Here is a 23,704-nt window from a genome sequence, read left to right as displayed (position 1 = left end):
CTTGTTTTAGAAAGGTTTTGTCTACAGGGATACCACATCCACATAATTTTAGGCTGAGGAATACCATACACAGTGCATGTCAGCACTTGTTTGCTGTTCAGTAAATACAGATTGGGATCAGGGAATGAAGACACAGCATTTTCATATATCTGGGGTTTCACTGTAAAGGGTAAAAATTGGTAAGCAATTAAAACCAGCTCATTTCCAATGTATTGCATGATCATGAAAATACTACATTCCTGCAGGGTGAGTAATAATAAAAATCCCCAGGAGAACAAAGAAAAACAGCAGGCCTAAGTCAAGTCAGATGAGTGGTTAGTAACATATTTAAGTCATCAGGAACAAGTATGTGACCGTGGAAGACAGAAACCCTTCTAATGAAAACCAGTGTATATCTTCTGATTCCAAGATCTGTAGGTCTGTAACCCTGCATATGGGGCCTGGATTTGGGTCCATGAAAGTCAGTAAGAAAAATGACCTGAACCGTGCAAGATCAATGAAAATCTAGCTGAATGAAAATTTAGCATTTACATGTTCAGGAGAAGCATGGGAACATGCTGTAAACTTACCATTTACTGTAAGAGTGACTGTAAGATTCTTAGACAAGTTCCACTGCCGTATGCTCAGTATTATAGTGTAGTTTCCAGCATCTTCCTCAGCAACATCCTTGACGATTAACGAATAGTCTTTAACCATGTACCGGGCACACTTTTCAGCAGCAGGTAGACCATCTTTTAGCCTGTTTAAAAGAATTCCAAAAATCAAAATTTTGAAAAATAATATTGCTTAAACTGCCTCAATCTTTGGGCAACGATTGAATTTACAGTCTCAGATTCTGTTTACCAGAGGCTTATCCTTCCCTTACAAATAAGATAGCTGATATTTATAAAGCACTTTGGAGAATACCATTCTATATATTAAAATTTATAAAGGATCTGACAGGGCTCTATAGTATTTGAGAGTTGCTGAAAATTGCAACTCTGTCGCTGAAGATCCCAGTTTTCCATGTTTGTGCCACCATTTAGTCTAGAAGACAACCATTTTGGCTAAGAGTCATTCACACAAATAAAGGTTGCATCTTCCAGCACTGACCATTTCTTTATGACCTCAGAATACATCCTGGGACAAACTATTACAGTAGCCTAAGCACAGCTGTGATTTTAGGAAGAGGAAGAGTAAGTAGATTAGATAAGCACTTAAGAATCAGATATCCTGCTATCAAGTGAATGTTTTTAAAGATAACAGAAAATCAACATAGAAAGTACTAGCTGTTGCTCACACACAGATTCCTGAAGAAGCACAACATTTTTCTTCAAAGTCTAAGCACGTTTTGGTACGTTGTTGTATGAAGGTTGACATGATGTTAGCAGGAGAATGCAACCGAGTTTCACTATGATGATGGACTTGATTAAAATGATTCACAGGTTTTAGTAAGTATTTACAGAAAACTCTTACAGTTGTTAGAGGAGCACTAAAAATTGGATCTAAGGACTATGGATTTAGGCATTTCACTGTATCTGTATTTTACAGAACCACAAAATAGTTGAGGCTGAAAGGGTCTCTGGAGATCGCCTAATCCAACCCCCTGGTCAAAGCAAAGTCAGCAGGTTGTCCAAGACCATTTTCAGTCTGGTTTTGAATATCTCCAAGGATGGAGACTCCACAGCCTCTCTGGATTACTTGTTCCAGTGTTTGACCAACCTCACAGTGATAAATTAAAAAAAAAAAAAATCTTGTTTAAATATATTTTTTTTGTATTTCAGAAGTTTTGGATCTATATGTGTAGTCAACAAGCCCAACCATTAAAGAAACAGAAAATACTGTATAAACGGCTAGCATCAGCTTCACTTTCGCTCCTTAACTTTCCACGTGGAGCTATAAATGTAAGGGTTTTGTAAAACAAAACAAAATGTTTGGAGCAAAAGTAATTTCTGGCTGTGAGTAACATGAACTCTCACTGTTCATGTATGTATGGTTTGTTTTCTTAATCAGTCTTGTCATAGACCCTTTGTTAAAGTGCAATGGATTGAGCCAGAGCTACTGGTATTTAAAATAATTAAAAAAAAAAACCCCAACAACCTGAGATCATGAATAGATAACATTGTTTTATATAAAAGTGGTTTGGGTTAATACAAAAAAACTGTTCGAAAGATTTCTTAGCACAGTATACGTGAGCCAAAGTGAAAGCTCCACTCACTAAAGTAAATCTACAACCTGCAGATCACCATATAATAAAAAAAAAAATTCCACTGCTTTTCTAATAGTGCATATCTGTATGATTCAACTCAGTTATTTTAATGAAAGCCCCCTTTTTCTTTCTCCTGTCTGAAAAGCAAGTTCAGGTCTCATATCTAGAGTGAAGTTGGATGCAACACTTCAGTCAAGGTTGGTAGAGATATTTAGCTGTAGAGTGTCCATTGATTTCAATAGGAGACATACCTAACATATTTGAGGATCTGAGCTTTAAACTTTCCAGACCTCCTTTTCTGCACTTGCAAAATGGAGACAGCAAATTGTTAAAACCCAGGACAACCCTGAAACTTCCAATAAGACTCCATAACTGTATGGTCTCCAGTTTATTGTCATTTCAAGGGGTCTTATCTGAATATTTTACCAAGATACTATTTTTCAACTAAGAACGGGTCCAGTGTACATATATGGAAGTAACTGTTGTCCTACCATATAACCTCTGGAGAGGGAAACGCCTTCACTTTCATTGACAAACGATAGGATTTTCTTCCAGCGACAGCCTCCAGCGCAGTTTTTCTTCGACGTTTCAAATTAATGAACATTTTATCTTAAAGAAAAAGAGTGCACCTATATTACTGATTTTTCAGCCTGCAAAAACAGTTGCTCTACTAAAGAGAACAGGAATCCAACTAAAAATGATCTTCAATAATTTTGGTGTTCCCACATGGCAACAGCAAGAATAAAACCTAACCTTCTAAAGATCTAAAAAATACAGAGAAGAATACCACAAATATACAAGAAACAGATACAGTTCCCAGGCCATGAATCTGGCTGGAGAAGATACGCTCTAGCCAAAATTCATATTGTGCTTCAGTCAGAATAAAAAGCACTGGCTTCAACACAAGAGAGAAAAGATGGTTTGTGGTACATGGGAAGCTGAACTAGATGAGCAGATCACCACTCCACCTCTAAAGGCCAAGAATCAATGAATGTTCCAAAAGAAAATATTCTGCCAGAGAGGACTTAAGGGACCTTCAAAGAAACAACGAAGGAAAAGGCAGAAACTTTCTGTATCATTGGTAAACAGCTGTTTCATCAAACAAACAAATCTTTATCACTTCATTGGAACAATCTCAACCTGCTGGAATTCATTCTTTTCCAGTTGTACTGCCCCATATTTCAAACTCTCTGGCAAGTTGATGGGTTTAACCAGAGACAATAAAACAGAATTTTTGTACAATATATTGATTTTTTTTTTTTTCCAAAATGCACTTAAGCAAAATAAAACTTTCAAAACATGAAAAATTGTTTGAGTGCCCTTTTGATAGTACCTATGGTGCAATATTTACTCACATTATGGACTGCATAAGGATGTTGAATATCTATTAAATAAGTGCAATATTTAATCACACTTGCCATGTACATTGAAAATAACATGCACAAGACAAATCAGTAGTTTAATTACACAAGTCAGGTTATAATTAAAGATACAACCCTGATTCACACAGGATCTTTCTAATATGGGTATCCCATAGATGGAGCTGCTCAAGAGAATAAGAAATTTACAGGCTAGCTTCAACAGTTCCAGCTTCTCTGACTTCGATTTTAATCTAAAACTCAGTTTCTGATAGCTTCAGACTTATCTGTTTAAGAATGTAGGAAGTTGATATCATGATTCATCTTATTCCTAGTCACTAGTTCCTAGTGACTTAGTCCAAGGTTTAAACAGAGAAAATGGACTGAAATACCATCTAAGAATACCATCATCTGGTGCTTAGTCCATATTTCCAGGTGAGAAAGAAAAGATAGACCACTGAAAACACAGAACGAATCAATATTCTGACCATGACTCATCTGTTGTAGAGGACACCTGCCAACCACTTGGTCATTAATACCAATGATGGTCCAAAGATCCTGGATAGTCCTGATGGTGACAGGATGCCACAAAGAAGGTAGCTTCTTATAAAGTCCCAATGCACAAAAGTCCTAATTCACATAAGCTTGAAATAACACAAGGAATTTCCGTATCTCACAGGAAGCCCAGGCAGACCACAGGGAACTCATTTAAGGCTCCAACTGTAAAACCACATTAATAAATTGCAGTATCTTGTGCTTGTTTCAGTTTTTTGAATGGTCTGGCAGCTACCTGCTCCATGTAGAGCTAGTGTATTTATTTCTTCTTCATTTTACATAGGAAACAATAAACAAGTACTGTAGAAGAGGAATTCTTCTGTTTAAATTCAGCTTGTACTTTTTTTTTTTTTTCTTTCCAAACTACATTTTAACTAATTGCTTCTGCCAGAACTGACTGAGGACAGGGTCATCACAGTAGTTAGCAGACAAGAGTGATCAAACTGAACATTAACATCTCTACAGCTAACAATACAAAACAGTCATGGAAGAAAAGGCACATATTCTCTCTGGTCTCCCTCCTTTTTCTACCAGTGATGAACGTGCTATAAATTCACTTCCACTTTGTGTCAAGCTATCGTATGACTGAACTTGGTACATGAGCATTCAGTATTCTACAGATCTGCAACATTTCTTACCATAAACAATGACCGTTGTGTTAACAGCTTTGATTGATGGCCCGCTCTTCACATGGCAGGTATACTGGCCTTTATCAATATCACGCACTTTGTCAACAACAAGGATACTGTAAAAAATGTTGGCTTCTGTATTCTTCTGGTCAATGCGCTGTGTTACAGAACCTCTCTTCCTTGCCTATGAAAGCAAAAATGAACAAGAAAGAGCTTAATCAAACCAATTTTCATTATTATTAAGATTTTTATTTTATTGTATTGCCACCATACCTTAATAAAAAAAATCCAGATCCCTCTGTACAGCACAGACATGCAAAAGACGCCTAACATTTCCAGAGGGTAAACAATAAAAATTAGAAGTAACATTATATGGAAATTCATTCCTATCTTCACCAAAGTTGTAATAGCATCTAAACTAGTTCGTTCCAGGCAAAGATCATCCCTTCTGTATGGCCTGCCATACCAACACGCCCAGCTCCCCATTGCGCCTTGTCCAGCATTGCTCATAAAAATCCCTGGAGTCACTGGCACATAGTTTGGTGCCTGGATTCAGTGTCCATAGGCAGCAGACGTATAGAAGAAAAGGGCATTAATACAAGAAGGGGAGAATTCTGGAAATGCTATAGTCGGAAAAGAGACTAGATTTGGCAAGGGAATAACAGGGTGGAACTGAAGATAATGGGAGTGAGGAGTTATTTCCTGCAACTCCCCCTCAGCCTTTGGCCTCAAAGTTTATTTAACCCAGGACATCGTTGGTGTCTTATAAACACTGAGCACCCTTCAGTTACCATCCAAATAAAAACAAAGCAGAATTTCACAAATGCAGTACCTGGCTAGGGATTGGTAAGGCAGCAATGAGCAGTATAATATATTTGGAGCATTTCTTGTTGCTAAGTTGTTTATTTCTGAGGTGAAAAAATGCCAGGGAAAATGGCTACAGTATACAAGAAATGATTGCATTAATCTTCCCTATATAATGTAATCATAATTTCAGCTTGTGATTAGGCACAATGAGTGACATAATAAATGATCTTGACTTGAATCACCAGCATAAATCAAACTGACATGAAAGGAATGGGAGTTGTAAACCTTAAACTAATGTCAAATTTCTTATCAGCTTTACACGGACTCCCTGGCAGTTATTCTGTGAGCGACAAATATTTATGAGGATGCTCCCAATGTGGGGGCAGGAGAAGCACATTCAAGATCATTCCTGTAGTTGTCAAAACAAGAGGATTGTTCATGTGACACTTAACAAATGAGATTTTGGCTAGCTAAATCCAAATATCTTTTCTAAACATGCTCGAGTTGGGTGCCTGACTGTCTGCCAGTCTTTAAAATTAATGTGTTGAGAAAGACAGCCTCACTGAAAACTTTTTTGTCACAAGAGAGAGCCCCTGCCTGGGACTGGGTGATAAATTTCTACCATTTCTCCAGGTTGAAAAGAAGCTCCCAGGGATGAAACAACTCTAGCGTTCGCTCACAATTATGCAATATAACCAGAGTACATTGTGTAAACATGTTTACTTATTCAATTAAGCACCAGAAAGGAAAAAAAAGAAGCCTTTAAATACATGTCAGCAAGGGTCAAAACGATGGAATGCGAACCACGGCAAGCATTTCAAGGAAAAATTCCTCCCGGGATGCTAAATGCAGCATAATCTATGGGAAACCCCCGGATTCTTAATTTCAACCACAGCACTCACCTCTCCAGGATAAGTCCACGTCATCTGCACTCTGGTGTTCCAGGCTGCGGTGACAGTGCAGTTAATTGCCAGGCTGTCTCCTTTCAGCAACTTGACAAGACGTGGGGTGCTTAACTGAACATCAAAAATTGTGTTGGCTGCACGTGACGAAGAGAAAGAAAAGTGAATAACGTCAACAGGCAGATGCTTTCTGAAAGACAGGGAGTGGAGAACATTACTTACTTTCTCGGTGCGTTAAGTACTTTGTGCTATACTTGTGTCCACCGACGGTTGTCTCACAGCTTAGGAGCCCTATGAATTTGTAGGTTGCCTTAGGTATTCTGAAGCCTTTCATGCTGTCCCAGATTACTGTCTTGCCATCAGGAATTAGGGTTTCTCGTGGAATCTGGAAGTGTCAAACACACATCATAAAAACAACTCATCCTCATGCTACTCTCTAATCAAAGCAGCCTAATAAAAAGGAATGGGAAAAAAACACCCTAAAAATGCCAATCAAAGTAGAAAGGATTATGCAGATTTTTCAAGTCACATTTTCATCACAAAATAGAGGAAAAACCTGGGTGAAGAATGTGAATGTTTTATTTGTTTCCAAGATTTCATTATTTATAACAGGATGTAATTTATGACACAATAGATTGACACTATCATTAGCCTCAGCACTTGGGCTGCTCATTCTGTTGGCTCCTGGTTGGCAGCTAAAGTGCTTGTCTCGGCGAACCTTTGCAATTAAGTATCCTGGTTTCACCACTGAGACACAAATACACATTTTTCAATGGAGGTGACAAATGGACTTAATTTGCTGTCATTTTGTGGCTTTAATTTCTGCCAGGATTCAATCTGATGCTTCTCATGTTTACGTTGTCTAAAGAACTGGACTGTTTAAAAAAAAAAAAAAAAATTAAGGACATGAATGGCTGTTCCAAAGCTGACAAGTCACAGAGTACACGTCTCTAAGTCATTACATACAACAACTGCAAATTTTAAAGTCACAAATCTTCCTTGGGCACTTTTATTGAGAACTACTGATCGTACTGAATGAGGAAAGTCATATTGACTAGAGATTTTGAAAAGACACCTTGAAACACTGAGTACATCACATTTCCACAGAAAAAGCACTCAGCACATTTTAAAAGTTTGGCACTTTTAAGTCTCTCAGAAGTTGAGGACCCAACAAGTAATTAGTGTAAAGCCATCAGGTGTTTTTAAACTTAAGACCTGAAATCTTAAATACAGACTAAAATATTGCCATGTGGGATCAAGTGTTCACTTTGTCATCAGTACAAATTATACTTTACATTAGGATCCTTTGAGTTTTAAGCTCCATTTTAATAAGGTATCAAGAAAACCCTGAAAAGGCAAAGCATGACATAAGCATTGAAGCTCAGACAAGACCTTTTGTTTCCACATCATGGTTTTTTGTTATGCCTTATCAATGGAATGAATGCCACCATTTGGATAACACAGAGATCAGCCATGAGTACAAAGCCTGGATGTGACTCTACTTTTATAAAGCCTGCTTTTATGGTAAAAATAACATATTTTTAAAGATGGCACATAGCAGAGTTTGAGTGAATTAGTGCCCCAAGCAAAGACCTCTGGGTCAACCAAGCACCACGCAGCCCATCACCTCTCACGGTGTACCCAGTCCCACTATGCCTCCTTCATCTCTTCCTTCCCCTTTATTTGAGCAGAGGACTTGTATGCTGGCCAGCCCTCTCCTTCCTACAGCCAAAGCCAGCATGGGTGGCTGCCAGTGGCTGGGGGAAGCATGGCTAGCTGGCACCTTCCTGCGTGGTACAGTGTCTCTCCAAAACACGGCACCCTCGATGCTGCCTGCTCAGCTCATGCCAAAAGCTGCCCTCGAGATCACCTCCACTCATCTCATGCCATTTCCTCCGACAAAAATGCACGATGAATCAAATGAACAATAATTACAGAGCACAAAATGCTGTGGTAGAATTGCTTATCTTTACAACAGCTGATAAGACGCTATAATAAGCATGCAAATCACAGGGAAGTGTGTGTTACACACACACACACACACACACAAGTAAAGCCCATTACATTACAACACTATCTTGGACTCCAAGAGAGATGTTGCCATTCCTGATGTAAATAAAACAAATATTCAAGCTTTGTTTTAACTAGTTCATAGTTATGTTTTCAAGAGCTTTATCCTCTTGCTGCTTTGGTGGAAACCAAACTATTTCTGAGTGTATTCCTCTGTGGGTATATATTGCATGAAGAAAGTCAAGTCAGAGCTTCAGAGCCTCCCTAGACTGATATTTCCCAGGGAATGCATTCACTTCACATTAATTAGTTAACTGATGGATTACTGAATTTGTATTAGCCTTAGTCCAGGAAGGGGAAAGTAACCAAAACACCCAGGAAGTGTCTGGGTCTTGGAAATAAAGTGCTCATAAATATGATCCTGTTTTGCAACACTGAATGCTGTCGGTTGTCTGTATATCCAACAGGCTCACCTGCCCCGGAGACAGATCTTTGGCTGCACAGTTTACTCATCTGACACCCCTCAAAACCAGGTAGAGCTACATCTTTTTGTGTAGTTTTTTGCAGCTTTGAGACTAAAAAGTTGCACACGCTCACACATGAAAACATAAATTGACATTTTTAATCTACTGTACCGAATAGTTTAGAAAACTGAAGTCTGTGACTAGCAAAAGACCACTGTGACAGGCTAAGTCAGGGAAACAAGATATTGCAACAAGGCCCTTTCAGAGGGTGGAGATACCAGGATTTTGTCTCCGGAGAGATAAAGAGCAGTGGCTGGGTGCTCACCCTCACAGCCTTTCACAGCTCTACCTTTTCTCTTTACTTGCTTCGGTTTCTTACCCAGCTCTCCTCCACTCTGTTCTCCTCTGCCAACCCCACTGGTTCAGATGACCTGTTTCCCACTCTCAGATAAGCACAGCTGCTCTGCTGTGCCCTAAACCAGCTTCCAGGCCACCACCTAGAGACATGGCATCATCACCGTGATGATCACTGCATGGATGGTACAGGACAGACGATCCCAGAATCACACAATAATTTAGGTTGGAAGGGACGTCTAGAGGTCACCTGGTCCATCCTCCATGCAGAGCAGGGCCAATGTAGTTCAGAGCCTTGTCAAAAAACTAGGCCATTTGTCATCACAGAGAGAAGTAGAAAATCTGTGAAGAAACACAGTGCTGGAATAGTGAGATTTCCACTGAAGCAGCAGAGGATAAATCCAGCTAAAATAATAGCTTACAGATGGATACCAGCAGATAGTCAGAAGTATTCAAAGAATCAATTTGTTGCAACAGCTGCAGTAAACATGGAATTTACTGTCTACATACTTATCTGCATGAACCACATCACTGTGGCTCCCAGTGCAGTCTTGGTCTTTTACCTTCTTTGTACTTTGTTTCAAACTAGACTTCAGTTTCTTCTGGTATAGGCTGTGCCTCCTTCTTTGCTCAGCACCAGCCACTGAACCTTTTTGGTACCCAGTGGCATTTACACAGTACTACCACAAGGTTTTGGGTATATACACATGGTCAAGAGTATATAGTCAAGCTGTGGTTCCCCACATCTCCAAAGGCAGATTGTATTGGAAAGAGCCAGCTGAAAGTATAGTAAAAATGTACATTAGAGTTTTGAATGCTTGTCTTTTCTTTCATGTTTCCCATTCCATCAATTTGGGAAGGATGAGGTGGCATTATTAAGAATTCAGACTGTCCAGGTGTGTGACTCTCAACATCCTTGGGTTTTTTCCCCTCTTTTTATTCCTTATGCTGAAGCTTATTTACCTCTATTCCTGTGAATGTCAGTTGACTTTATGACAGAGAATCCAAAAGGAGAGTAAACAGAGGGATCAAACCATTGTACCAAAAGGTGATGCTTTCTCTGTTTAATAAGATAAGAGCAAATGAAGAGGCAAGAGAAGCACATACCTTAGTTGCAGTAACGTTTATCTTATTTTAGGGATCTTGAATGAGGCTGCCAGAATCATATTGATAGGAATGATGGTTTCAGAGGCTCTGGATATCTGTCTATTAAACATTAGATCAAAACTATCAATTGTTTTCATAGGTCTTCATATGATTAAAAAGAGAAAGGGCCATCAGCTGTTGCAGGTATAGGTTATAATAGGACCTGAAGGCTGGATTTGAAATAGGAATGAAAAGCTCCATCCCCATCGCCCAATCCCTGTTTTATTAGCTTCTTGATTTTTAACGCTCCTCCTACGTTGTGTATGATTGCCATGCTATAGAATACAATTTGTACAGACGTTCAGCCTGGAAGTTAGAGCAACACAGTATCTCAAAAGGGTTGACTAAGGTAAAGATGCAGTTCTAGTAAAAGAAATCATTTGTAGTGTTAAAGATGGACAATAAATCTTCCCCACATTGGTACACTAAAACTAAGAAGTAGCACTGCGCAGGAACAAAATGCTGGAGTCCCAACTCCAGTTGGGACAGTCATGCAACTGTCCCAAGTCCTTTCAGAAGAGAGAGATTACCAAAAAAAAAAATCCACATTTTGACTTCCTGGCAATATAGAATACAGAATCTAATTACTCTAATGCTGGGATTTTCTTTCCAGCTCCAGAGGATTGCATTATGGGGACACTGATTTCTTCCTTTATTGCAGTGGAAAACACAGAATAGCTTTTGCCAGCTCTCCAGAAGTAGTTTGCCTGCAGCTGTGAAATGCATTTAACACATTTCTTAATTGCTATGTGAGCAAAAACTTGCTGGAATCTTCATACATGGGTGTCACAGATGATAAATAAAGTAAGATATGATGTAATACATTGTAGCTTACATACTTCAGGAAATTCTAGGATGAATTAGGGAACACATTTATTTTTCCTGGAATGCAAAACATGTAAGCAACCAATCCTTTCTTTCAAGACTTGGCTCCACCTCCTCTTTCTCCTTCCCAGAGTATTACATCTGGTTTTGATGGTGTAAAGATGCATCTTACACCACAACCCCAAGCTAAAGACAAGTTGATATGAAAAAAGAGAGTAGATACGTCTCAATCTTCTCCAAATAAGGAGAAAAAAAATATTTTTATATTGTTTAATATGAGAGAAACATGACAGGAATTTTCTCAGTTAGAAATTTAATATGCTGAGATTTCAGATGCAACAATACAGTGCCCAAATAAGTTCCCACTTTGCAACATCCACCCTATGGAAAGCCAAGCCTTATCTACCTTTGATTCTATAGCCACAGAATCTTGTGCATCATCCACCCTGGTGCACTTCTTGCAGGAGAACCGTGTGTGTGTGTACGGTAACAACCTAGGTCAGATTACTTTCTTTTCTCTGCATTTTGCTTTCTTTCATGTGATTTAACAGGTGGAAACCAAGAGGCAAAACCAGTATCTATATCAGCAAAGCAGCACTGGATAGAATTTGTAAACCTCTCGGTCAAGTTAAAACACAGGATCAAATCTGTGGCTGGTGTAAAACTTTATAGTCAAAGAGGAATCAAAGATTTGTATTGATCTAGATAAGCATCTTATGGTGGTATTGTTAGGCAATTGCATGTTATTCTATAAAAAGACAAATTTATTTTTCTTGTAACAATGATGAACATTTATGCCACTATGTACAGAACTCCCTTTATTTAGAAACAAAACATCACCTAATTTTTAAGCCAAAAAAAGGAACTTTCAAAAAAGAAGCACCATTCCCTGTCTTGATACCAAGCACTTGACTACAAACATATAGGTCAGTTAGCTGTCCGTGTAACTCTCAAGGCACCTGGGAAAGAAATGGTGTCCACAAAACATGAAAAATGTCTAGATTTTCTAAAACCGCCCCCACTGTCTCAAACTCGGCACAAGTTTCTCTACAAAGTCATCCCGTCTGATGATAAGTGCACTCATATGGAAAAAGAAGCAGCAAAGGCGCTGGTGGGAGTGAGGTAGGGCAAAGGCTTTCAGAGATCCTTGTACAGCCCCAGCAAGTCTCCAGGGACTGCACTTACCGGCTGTTGCAGAGGACAGAAGAGAGAAGGAGAGGAAGGGAAGAGGTGGGAGGAAATCTCTTCTCCTAACAAGAAATTCCTTCCTGGGCTTAAGAAACCTTTGTCAGTGAAAATTTAATAAAATGGTACGAAAAGTTTAAGTTTCTTCAGAAAAATCCCATCCAGTGTAAGAGATTTGATGAAGCCCTTCTGTGAGATATAAGACGAAGCCTCCAGGGTTGAAATATTTCTAAACACACTGACACCCAGAAACCTTGTTTAAGAAATACTAAGTTGTTGAAATATTTCAAAAGCATTACAATAGTTGTAAACAAGCAAACAAAAAGCATCATCCACAATAACACTTGCAGAGCATGCTTGGATTGAGGTACCTTTTTTAAAGTAACAGCAATGTTTGGTGCTGTGACTCTGCATGGAATGATCATTTCTCTTCCCACAGTCATATGTATTATTTTAGGTATATCACTGTGCATCTCTACAAATGGATTGCCTGTATCTGCAAGAGAAGAAAAAGAAAAGGTTAATATCTGAACTCTTAAGACAGCATATGGAAATTGTAATGGTGCATACAGTCTTGAAAGAACTGACTAACCCTGTCTGTAACGAAAGCTAGACAAAGTCCTCAAATCACTCTTCTGTTTACTTTTATCTAAAAAAGTTTAGTAAAATATTATTGAATATTTGAAAATATATTTATCACTCAATATCAATAGCAGTACTTTGGTATCTTCTTTAAAATCCAGGAGAGTTAAAGTACATTTTTCTCATTACGGCATCATCTCTACTGCTGAGAGAGGTGTTTCTTATTTCAGGGCATTTCTATTTTATTATCACCAGGAGAAATAATTAGATGGGAAGTGACTGAAGTTCACTTATCAGGAAACCCCTAAACAGGACATGTTCCTGCTTTCTGCAAGGAAATTGATAGAAAAAACTCAACGCTGACTTCACCAGGAGAAAGAATCTACTGTGTTTATCCAGCCATATTTTCAACCCTGAGAATACAGACTCGCGAGGGTTAATTATTCTTCTCCTTCCCACTATCACAATACGAGTATGTCTCTTTTGTAAGTGACAAGGTAAATGAAAATGCCAGGAAAACATTCATTCCCTTCGACTCAATAACTAAAGCTTGGCAGAGTAATTTACCGTCCCTTGAACAATCCCTTTAACAAAGGGCATTGTCATAAATAGCTTGCGCTGGGAACAGGGAACATTGCTGCTGCTATTGTTTGGACCACTTAACAAAGAGGGGCTCAAGCCACAGGCTCTGGCTCCAAATCTTCTTTGCAGGTGTTCAGATCTGAAGGCTCGGTCTGACTCCCAGTGCAGATAGACTACCTCAAAATTCACATAAGGTTTGGCTTTTAACTCTTAAAAAAATGGAACATTCAGATCTTAATTCTATGCTTATCTACAGCTCCAATGTTTTTTCAGGCAAATCCTATTATTTTAACTCAGTCAAAAATCTTACAAATAACAATGGAAATCTTTCTTGGAAAAGAAATGAGTAAAGCTAGCAAGACTGACCCTTTATAAAACCTTAAATTGCAATACTTTAGTAAAGTGTTCTGGTCCCAGACTTCTGCACGTTGACCTATGTTCACTCAAGTAGTTCTTCAAATGCATTACTGTTGCTTCTCTTTCAAAAGTATGATCTGCACTTCCCAGTGTCATAAAACTGTTCTGCCCTTAGGATCTTCTTTACTTATTAAATGCAATAATATTTTTGTTTGAGACATCAAACAGGAAGAGAAGCAAATTCTACTCAAATTTATACTGGGGAGAATCCCAAGGTACAGTATCTCAAATGTACCCCAGGATACGGAAAAAGTTTTCCTAAAGAGGTTTAATGAAACTGTTACACAAACTTTCTGAAATGAAAGACTGCCACAGTGCTTTATTTAATAATAGGTGTTAAATGTCCACCGAGATCGCAAAAGGAACTTATGAGTAATAGAGGATGCGTATGTAATAAAAAATACCCTAAGGACTTGTTAGGCTGACGTTTCCTCTGCAATATGATTCAAGGAAAGACCAAGAATGAACCTGTTTGTAGCATGGTGAAAAGAACCTTTTTTTGTTTTTCAGGAGCTGCAGCCAAGGAAGAGGTCACCTGCCCCTTAACATCACCAGACAAATGGATTTACTACTCCCCAAAGACTCGTTCGTCTTTGTCACAAAATTAAGAGCTCCTGCCCAAAACCAGCAAGCTTTGCAAAGTAGTTTCCTGTATCATAATCTCCAGATCATTACAAGTGTGAGGAAGAGCTGTTCTGGGGACTACCGGTGCTGTCTGCAGACACAGTGTCACCACTGACTGATGCCAATATTGAGGCTGTGGGGGCTGTGCGGCTCAGACCTCGCAGGATTCCTGCCCATCCGAAGGCAGGGACAGGAAACGAGCACGAAACACCACGCTTGGCTTTTTTTTCTTCTTCTTCTTCAATGGAAATGCACGTTCGTGCCTGGAGAAGTCAATGAAGTGCTCTATAAAAGTCAACTGAACGCCCTGCCTGCTCTCGGTAGGCTTTAAAGCTCAGTCACAGCCTTCCTTGGTACACTCCCTGCAGTGGTACACCAAGGCGTCTCTGTGCCCCCGCTATTCGCGTGCGGAGCTCCCATTGACATCACCGGGGACTTCCGCCATGGGCCGGAGGGCAATCGATGGCCCCAAGTGCTCCAAATGTCTTCCTGCTTTTGATTAAAAGAAATACGCATCATGTTTCCTAGCACAGTTTTGTTTTCATAGTGAGTGTGGAGGCTTTTCCTGATTCCCTTTGATTTTATTCTCCTTCCGTCTTAATGGCCATAAGGGGATACTCTCAGTGCCTCAAGACCAGAATCTGGTGCAGGCTCTACCAGCCTGGATCAGGCAAAGCCGAACCCACAGCAGCACCAGGGCAGGTATACCATGTTGGCAGGGTATGCCAATGATGTGGAATCCTTCTGTCCCCCAAATAATAGCATTCCTTGCTTCCTTTTTCATCTTTCCCTCCCATCATAGCCCTAGCCCCTCCCATCATAGCCCTAGCGATTGCCAGTGGCTCCTGCTACATTTCCTCTCAGTTCCTTCCTGAGGGGAGGCAAATGCCATCCTTCCCTGAACAGCTGGCTGGCAGCACATCTGGGATGACCTAACTTCCCGCCAGCGGTCTTCTGGGCCAGCTTCACTCACTTTTATGTTCAGAAAGACATAAAAGGAACATCATGGATTGACCTATCTGGAAAACCACATCCAAGCTACACGTTCAGCTCCATCGGGATTTGGAATGGAAGATCTAAGAGGGTTGACCTTATTTTTTGAAAAAAATTTTTTTTTCCTTCAGAGCTGTCTGCAAAGGTAGCAAAATGAAAGATGGACAGCCAGAATATTTGCATATGCTAAAGGTTACTTTAGAAGTCAGTTTAGTGTATTTTTAAATTGTGCCTGGAATTAATGACTGTGTGCTGGTTTGACTGTGTTCCTTACAATATCTCTCAGTTACAATCAACATGAAACCACAAAGAGCATTCATGAAATCATAAAATCCATGAAGGTCACTTGCTATATTGTTAAAGAACATAAATAGCAGCTTTTTATTAAGCTGGTTGGCAGCCAGATACAAGCTTGATAAGACACTTAACACAAGCAATATTACGTCTGGTATCAGTAACCTGTCTAGGCTATTTATGGGGTTTGCACAAACAACTAAATTAGCCAACACTGAAATGCCAAATTCAGAAAAGATGGAGACGTTCTTTATTTCCACAAGCTTCAGCTACTCTTCTTGCGTTTGTTTCATTTTTAATAATCTGAGCTATGTAAGTCAGAGTACTTACACATACATTTGCAAGAAGAAAAGTCTCTGCAGGAAAGTCTGAGCTCCTTGAAATCTCTGAAAGTTTGTCCTCTGAAGTTCTTCCAAAATACCTACTTACACTTGGCTCATCATTAAGATATTTTCAAGCTAAAAGAGCCAAAACAGTTTCGTCACATTCACATACACCCTTTTCCCTCATGCATGTGAAGAGGACCAAAGTCTTTATTAAAGTACAGACATGCAAACTTCATTAAAGCTAATGGGCCAATTGCCAAATTCCCCTTTCCATTGTAGGGATTCACCGTAACTAACTTTATTTAACCCAGCTAAATTAGTAGTGCTGTTCAGAACTAATTCAAGGAGAACCTTGCACACCAAGAGTGGCTCTCATCTCACTTACACATCTAAAATATAGACATTTCTCACTGAGTTAGGTGGCCAAACTGTTAATGGTGGCACTGGGTATAAAGGAGGAATTCTGCCATGGGACTCATCTGACCTGTTTTAGACATCTATTTTACAATGAGATGAATCATGCCCTAGGAAAGGCACCATTCAACCTGCTCCCATGTAGGTGTCTATATTCCTTAAGAAAAAAAAAAACAAAACCATTTTGTATGTCTGGAAGCACAACACTTATCTGCAAGAAGGGCTTTTCCACTCTTGCCTCTTCTTAGCCTGTAAGATAGTACTCTTCAAATTCAAATTATTTCTAAACTGTGAAGGAAGACTTGAGATATAAATTAATAATCACAGAAGTCCAGTAAAAAAAAAAAAAAAGAAAAAGGAGGAGAATACTTTGTATCTGGAGCACATTCAGACACAAAGCATTGCTAGCATAATTGTACAGTGATTTTTAGGCACGGTTTGTTTGTTTTCCTTGGGGCTATTTATACTATGCTATCATCGACGTAGGTCCATAACACACATAAAACAAAGTTAAAACTCCTGAGGAAAAATATTCTTACCCACATTAGCCAGGAAATCCACAACTGTGAAGGAAGACTTGAGATATAAATTAATAACACAGAAGTCCAGTAAAAAAAAAAAAAAAAGAAAAAGGAGGAGAATACTTTGTATCTGGAGCACATTCAGACACAAAGCATTGCTAGCATAATTGTACAGTGATTTTTAGGCACGGTTTGTTTGTTTTCCTTGGGGCTATTTATACTATGCTATCATCGACGTAGGTCCATAACACATAAAACAAAGTTAAAACTCCTGAGGAAAAATATTCTTACCCACATTATCCAGGAAATCCACACTAGAGCAATTACTACATTCAGAAAGCAATCTCTAGAAAGGCTAATGGACATGAGGAACAGGTTTTCAGATTTATCCCTCCCTCACAATGGTTCATCTTTGGAAATGTATTTCTGTTTTAGTAGGAGCTATAAGCCTTGGTGAGGAAGAAAGACCTCAGAGGGCTTAGTGCATGGCCTTTGATGCTGCCAAGGTGTCCACACATGCTCCGCGCAACACAGGATACTATCACGTGAAGTCCGAGTACATGCAATGACAAAAGCACGTCAATTATAGGTGATTGACGTCAGCAAGTCCTAGAGGTCTCTGTTTTGTAACAGGAACCTCATTAGACATTAAAAATGTGTCCGCATACTTGATACAGCTGTAGCATAGTTTAATTTCAACTAGCTTCCTTTTCATAACAGAAGTGCTATCATATTATTGACTCTGACAGTGTAAGCCAAAACCGTACTTCTCATACGTTAAAACTGTGCCAAAAGCAAAGACCGAAAAAAGGCACAGGGGAGGACGAGTTTCCCAGGCCTCAGCAGGTTCTTCTGTCAGTACATTATTTCTGAATAAGAAGAAGAAAAAGGAAAAAGAAGAAGAAAATCTCTCCTTCTGTTAGCTTTCAGGGTCTTTTGTCTTACTGCTTTTTTCACCTGTTGAATTATTTTGACTTTGACGCTTCTGATCTTAAGAGACCTTTTGGGGAACTCTTTGGATGCCCTCCCTGTTCTGCAACATAGTACCTTTAGGGTTACAGGAGTCAATCCATTCAAGCTAAATCTTAAATCCGTGTCAATTCTGGGGCTGGGTCCAGCTATCTGTCAACAAGTAGACCTTCCAAGGAGATGCCATATGCTCAGCACTTGCAGAATACAACTCTAGAGTTTGAAAATGCACTGAAAACCCCAGATGTTTTGGCACTTCAAAGGCTTACATGTTGAACCATTCACTAATGCCAAAGCCCTTCATTTTGGACTGTCCAACCTGAGACACATCTCAAGCCAAATATCCAACACTAGTGGACATGTTTGACATTCCAGGTATTGGTGAGTACAAGTACTCTCAGGACTTGTACCTTTAATTACCCAGCTCTGATTTGTCTCACCTGATTTAAATCATCTCAAAGCAAGACATCTATTCTAAGCTTGTTCTCCAGATTCCTTGCAAAGTCAGTGATGAGAAATAAGTACCAGAAGGTACTTTTTTCTCTCTGTTAAGTACAGAAAGAGAATAGACAACTGACTCAGCCTAGAGGTCTGATTTTAAAACAGAATATTTTGAATGGCGCTTGATTGAAGTACCAGTACGTGTCTCATTTTGCAAGGAAAAGTAGGCGGTCAGAAGACCTGCACAGCAGGAGTGTGAGGAGAGACAAGGAGAGGGAGAACATTGACTAAGAAATGGGCTAATACCCTAAAGCCAAGTACAAATTCACTTAGAGAAGAATTCGCTGTTGCAGCAGAATTAAGACATTACTTTTGTATATTAATAGCTGAAAGCTGTCTTCATCACAGGAAATAGCAACACTTCAACTTGAACCAAATTTTGTTTAAACTCTTGCAAAAACCTAACCTTGATATATCGATGTAATTGAACTTATATGCTTTTCCTCTGTCATACCATGGGAACAACAGATCAAAGGCAAGAGATGATGAGAGTAGAGAATGAAGAGAACTGGACATTTTTGAAGAAAGTGAATGAGCTCCAGCAAGTGGAAGAGAGTGTCTTGGAGATACCAAAACAAAGGCAGGCAGAAAGAAAAGCCTTTAGCACTGTCCCCAGGGAAATCTACATAGGTTTTCAAAACAGCCTGCTGATAATTTGGTGTTTCTTAAATGCCTTTATTCCATAATTATCTCTTCAAGCAGAAAATTCCCCATGCCTCACTCCAATGTACGCAGTGAGTGTTCATTACAAATCTTTCCATTTTACTACTAGGCTGCGGTTGCATAACAAAACAAAGATCAGAGCAGCTTTCCGTCCGAGACAGTGGAGAAATTGGCAAAGAGGCTTTGCTTCAATTCAGATTTTTCCCATGGCTCGTGGTGGAAGTCAGGCCATCAGTTTTCTTAGAGCAAAGTCCAAGGCTCTTAAGAGAGTTTATTTCCCTCGCTTGATGTCTCAATTCCTGAGCTGTGTGTGGTCAAGAGTTGCTGCGCACTCACTCCCCTGTGCAACTCAGTAGTGACCTCTCCAGCTGAAAGAAGGGTGGTGCCAGGACTAGCTCCTGAAAGAAGTGTCACCAGCCTGCCTGTTCTTGATCACCCAAACACAGGACTCCAGAAATACTTCAAGTCATCCTGGGGCACGTGGGACTTGCAGTCTCCTACTCATCGTCTTGCATCTTGATTTTGTCTATAGAAGCTCATCTTCTGCATAACACACTTTCATTACTGAACTAAAGGACTTAATGGGGTGGGTTTTTTTGTTGTTTTTTTTTTTTTAAATCCAGTTCATATTCAGTATCACTCTAATTACGGAAATGAATAACATTTTTAAAACAATAAGTGATGACTTCCCGTACAAACAATATCAACTTTCCTGATTCGGATTCTGTATTTGTAAATAGCAACTATTTGTTCTCATCTGCAGTATGCTAAGACATGGGAAACAGGCACCTCGGTGATCCACATGGAGCTAATATGGGAAATGGACTGACACAACGTCCTGCCACAGGAAACAATACAAAACTAGGAGGGACCCAAATTTTACAAATGTTTATTTCCTAAGCACCCACAAATTCATTTAAAATAAAACAAAACTCAAGAAAGGTAGTCTTCACAGAGCATTTTCTTATCCCCATCTCACACCCACTTGAGCCAGATAATTGAATTTCATGCATGTTCACAGAAACAATGACTTATATTAAGACATTCCTCAAGTATTTTCTTTCCAAATGCTAACGCTACACTGATCAGAAAGGCTGAGTTTTGGTACGTGGTATCTTCTTTCTTTTCAACCTACTCAACAATTCTTCCTGAAATTGTGAATTTTTGGAGGACTAATATACCTTTCCCCATCTTAGGGCAGACTGACCCTTTCAACAGGCATTCAATGAGCAGTTACCTTGCAGCCTCCCTCGTTATCAGTAGTTTACCCTAAGTCTCATATGTGCTTACTAGGACACAATCAACACTTAAGTGTTAAGAAATTGGTTTTCAATCAAAAGGATTGTCAAATTCAGAAAATTAAGATGCCAAAGAGATCTAAGCTTGATACAGGTTTGTTTCTTAAACATTTTACTGTTTTTTTGGCAAGTAAGGTAAGAGGAGAAACGTAATCTAATCCTATCTCCAGCACCAACATCAACATTTAATGACTGAATGTCCTCGAAAAATCAACAAAACCAAGACACTCAGGCAGCCTTCCTTAACTGATTGAGGGGCGGGAGGGCTGTACAAAAACTATTTCTCCGATGATATGTTTCTTTTCCATCACCATGTGAGTTACACAGATAACCTTGGTTCACATACATCTAATCAAGGATCTCTTTCAGATGCAAGCAAGCTACATAGCAAAACTTGGGAAGCAGTGAAGAGTTAGAAAGACTGGTTGTGTATTCCATTTGTAAAAATTCAGGATCCAGAAAATTTAACACTTCAAACAGGAAAGAGACCAAGAGAACATAAAGGAATCTCTTATATCATAAAATGGGTTTAGCAGAGGGGTTCTCAGAGTCACAACCATCCTTGCTCTTCTCATGTGGTGAATGGAGAGGATTGTGGGTAGATCTCAGACAGAGATGACATCCAAGGCGGGAGGTTCAAGAAGATCCCATGATGGGAAACTTGCAAAAGTAATCCAAGAAAACTGTAAGTTTTCCTAGGCAGCAGGAAATGTTGGTCACTAAATGAATACCCTACTTTGGTTACACTTCCATGGATGCATCTGTAGTTGAATATCCAGTGAATTATATGAAAACAGTTGAGTGAGAAAAACACTCTGCAGTATATTTCAGATGAAGGAAAGCAGGATGAACAGCATGAATTATTCAATAATTCTCAATAGAACAACATACTATAACGGGGAGAGCTATCTCATTTTCTATCGCTGTATTGAGAGGTCCACTTCATTCTGCTTTTTCACAGCACCAGTCCCACTCTTCGTGTCACAAAATGAAAACAAAGGCTAATTCACTCTGATGTGAACTCGTTAGAAGCAGCAGACACATAATTTGGAACACTTCCAGTTGCACATTCTCTGTAATATGGGCTTTCAAAATCCGTGAATCCTGATATCTTACAGTAATCTATTAATTTTATTCTGTAAAAATCAAGAAAAACTAAAATATAAAATTAAATTAAATCCCTAAAGTGTTTACAATTTCTTCTTTTATTATTGTGTCTATTGAATTCAACCATTCTGAGAAGTGTCTGATTAATATCCTGGAAGAAAACAGGATCAGAAAGCAATTTCTGTTATAGCCTAACTGACCTAATTACAGCATTTCCCATACATTACACAATACTTGTTAGCTGAACACAATTCTACGGTTAGTTTGATTCCATTTATTCTAGATTTTTACAATCTGTGTAATGTGAACTACAGAATACCTTTTTGAATGTGACTTAACACGCAAATAATAGTTTTCTACAGCATGAGATAATTCAGTGATCTGGATAGACAGCTCTGGCATTCTTCAGCTGCCTAGAAATCTATAATCTTACACAGACAGGTTTAATTGGACATTATACCAGATATATGGTTTTCATCAGTCATCATCCGATTCTCTAAGATATGATTTCTCTGATACCCATTTCACAGATTCACTTCTAGTCTACTTCCATGTGGAGTTTTATTTACTCTAGCAGACTGGCTGGATTGGGTCTTTTTCTTTCTTCATTTTTTTTCCTAACAGATAAAACACTAGCATTTGTATTTGCAAGCTCTGAGAAAGCAGATTTTATACATTAATTGGTAAATTATCATGACATTTTGCAAGGCTGAAAATATCATTCAAAACCCTGTACTTAACCACAGCTGAACTGCCTTATTTATCCATTTTGCTGCATTGAAGTGCAAGTACCAGGAAGTGTTAAAAAACGTAATCTTACCGTTAATAAATACATAGACTGTAGATTCCTTCTTCTTTTTCGCTGGACTTGTTGGGTATTTGCAGCTATAGTTTCCAGTGTCACTTGCTTGAGTTCTGCTCAAGGTCAGACTGCTGCAGGACTGCTTCCCATTCCTTCCACAGGCATATTTAATTACTTTCAGCCTTTTGCTATCCTTACTTAGAGTTTCAGGCAAAGACCATGAATGAACCATTTCCCCCCTGCAAATACAGATAAGGAAGCAGAAACAATTATGTTGGGCTACAATTATATAGCTCCAGTTCCCAAGCTTTCTTTTTTATTATATCAGGCTATTTCTGGGGTTCTCTTTTATCTTGTTTTCCAAAAACAACAACAGAAACAACAAAGAACTATTAAACAATTGCCATTGAAGTTCACTCCCCACCTTTCCCCACAACGTAAGGTTTCATTTTTTTCTAATTTCAGTTACAAAAAAAAAAGAAAGTGTCAGGTGTATGAACTCCCAGCCAAATTATCAGAAACCAACTCAGCTGGTTACCTGCAGGTGAGATTTAAAGTCTGGCCTGCTTGAACAACGTGCTGTATGCCATTTATGCTCAGCTCAGGAACTTTTAATTTTGATCCTGAACTAGATCCTAGAAAAACAAAGAAAAAAAAAATGTTAACAATGACAAATCATCCTGTTCCCAGTCCACTCACACTTATGATGTTATACTGGAAGGGGAAAGCAAAGAAAGGGGGATGTCCCCCTTACCACACATATTCTTTTGCTCTGAGCATAATCCTCCTGTCCTGACTCAGGACTCACATAATCTTCCATGAGAATTATTCAGGAAAGAAAGTAGAAATGAAAGCTCTGCAAGTTTTGGTCAATGACTTTGCTCTCAGATTGTTCACTGAGCGTACCATGAAGAAAGTTCAGGACCTTGTGGCTACACATCTAACCAAGGAAGCGTGCCCTCAAGCACTGCTGGCTGCATTTCCTTAGGAAACACCACCATGGCAGCCCCTTCAATGGGAAGGGCAAAAGTCAGCCACTTCCATGGCAAGAGCCACATATTGACCTCTAAGATACCAGACTCAAACAACTTGCTGCAAAGCTGGAACTGCTCTGGAAGGAGTGAAAGGGGATTAAGGATCTTCCCTTCCTGACTGAAGGTCACAGCACTGTTACCTACGGTCCCTCAC

The 23,704-nt window shown here is 39.2% G+C and overlaps 1 protein-coding gene across 1 annotated transcript; it reads right to left on the bottom strand.

Moving 5' to 3' along the window:
• Window positions 1–23,151, bottom strand: LOC104072680 (vascular endothelial growth factor receptor 1-like; the record flags this gene model as incomplete). Its single annotated transcript, XM_009572214.1, has 9 exons — window positions 1–160; window positions 570–739; window positions 2,680–2,797; window positions 4,740–4,914; window positions 6,440–6,576; window positions 6,662–6,824; window positions 12,795–12,919; window positions 22,535–22,755; window positions 23,055–23,151. Coding segments are annotated over 9 exons (1,366 nt in total), but the record flags the coding sequence as incomplete, so codon positions are not given.
• Window positions 23,152–23,704: the final 553 nt, after the last annotated feature.

The sequence above is a fragment of the Fulmarus glacialis genome, unplaced genomic scaffold (genome assembly GCF_000690835.1).
Source record: "Fulmarus glacialis isolate BGI_N327 unplaced genomic scaffold, ASM69083v1 scaffold32622, whole genome shotgun sequence".
Taxonomy (NCBI): domain Eukaryota; kingdom Metazoa; phylum Chordata; class Aves; order Procellariiformes; family Procellariidae; genus Fulmarus; species Fulmarus glacialis.
This window is presented reverse-complemented; position numbering and strand designations above follow the sequence as displayed.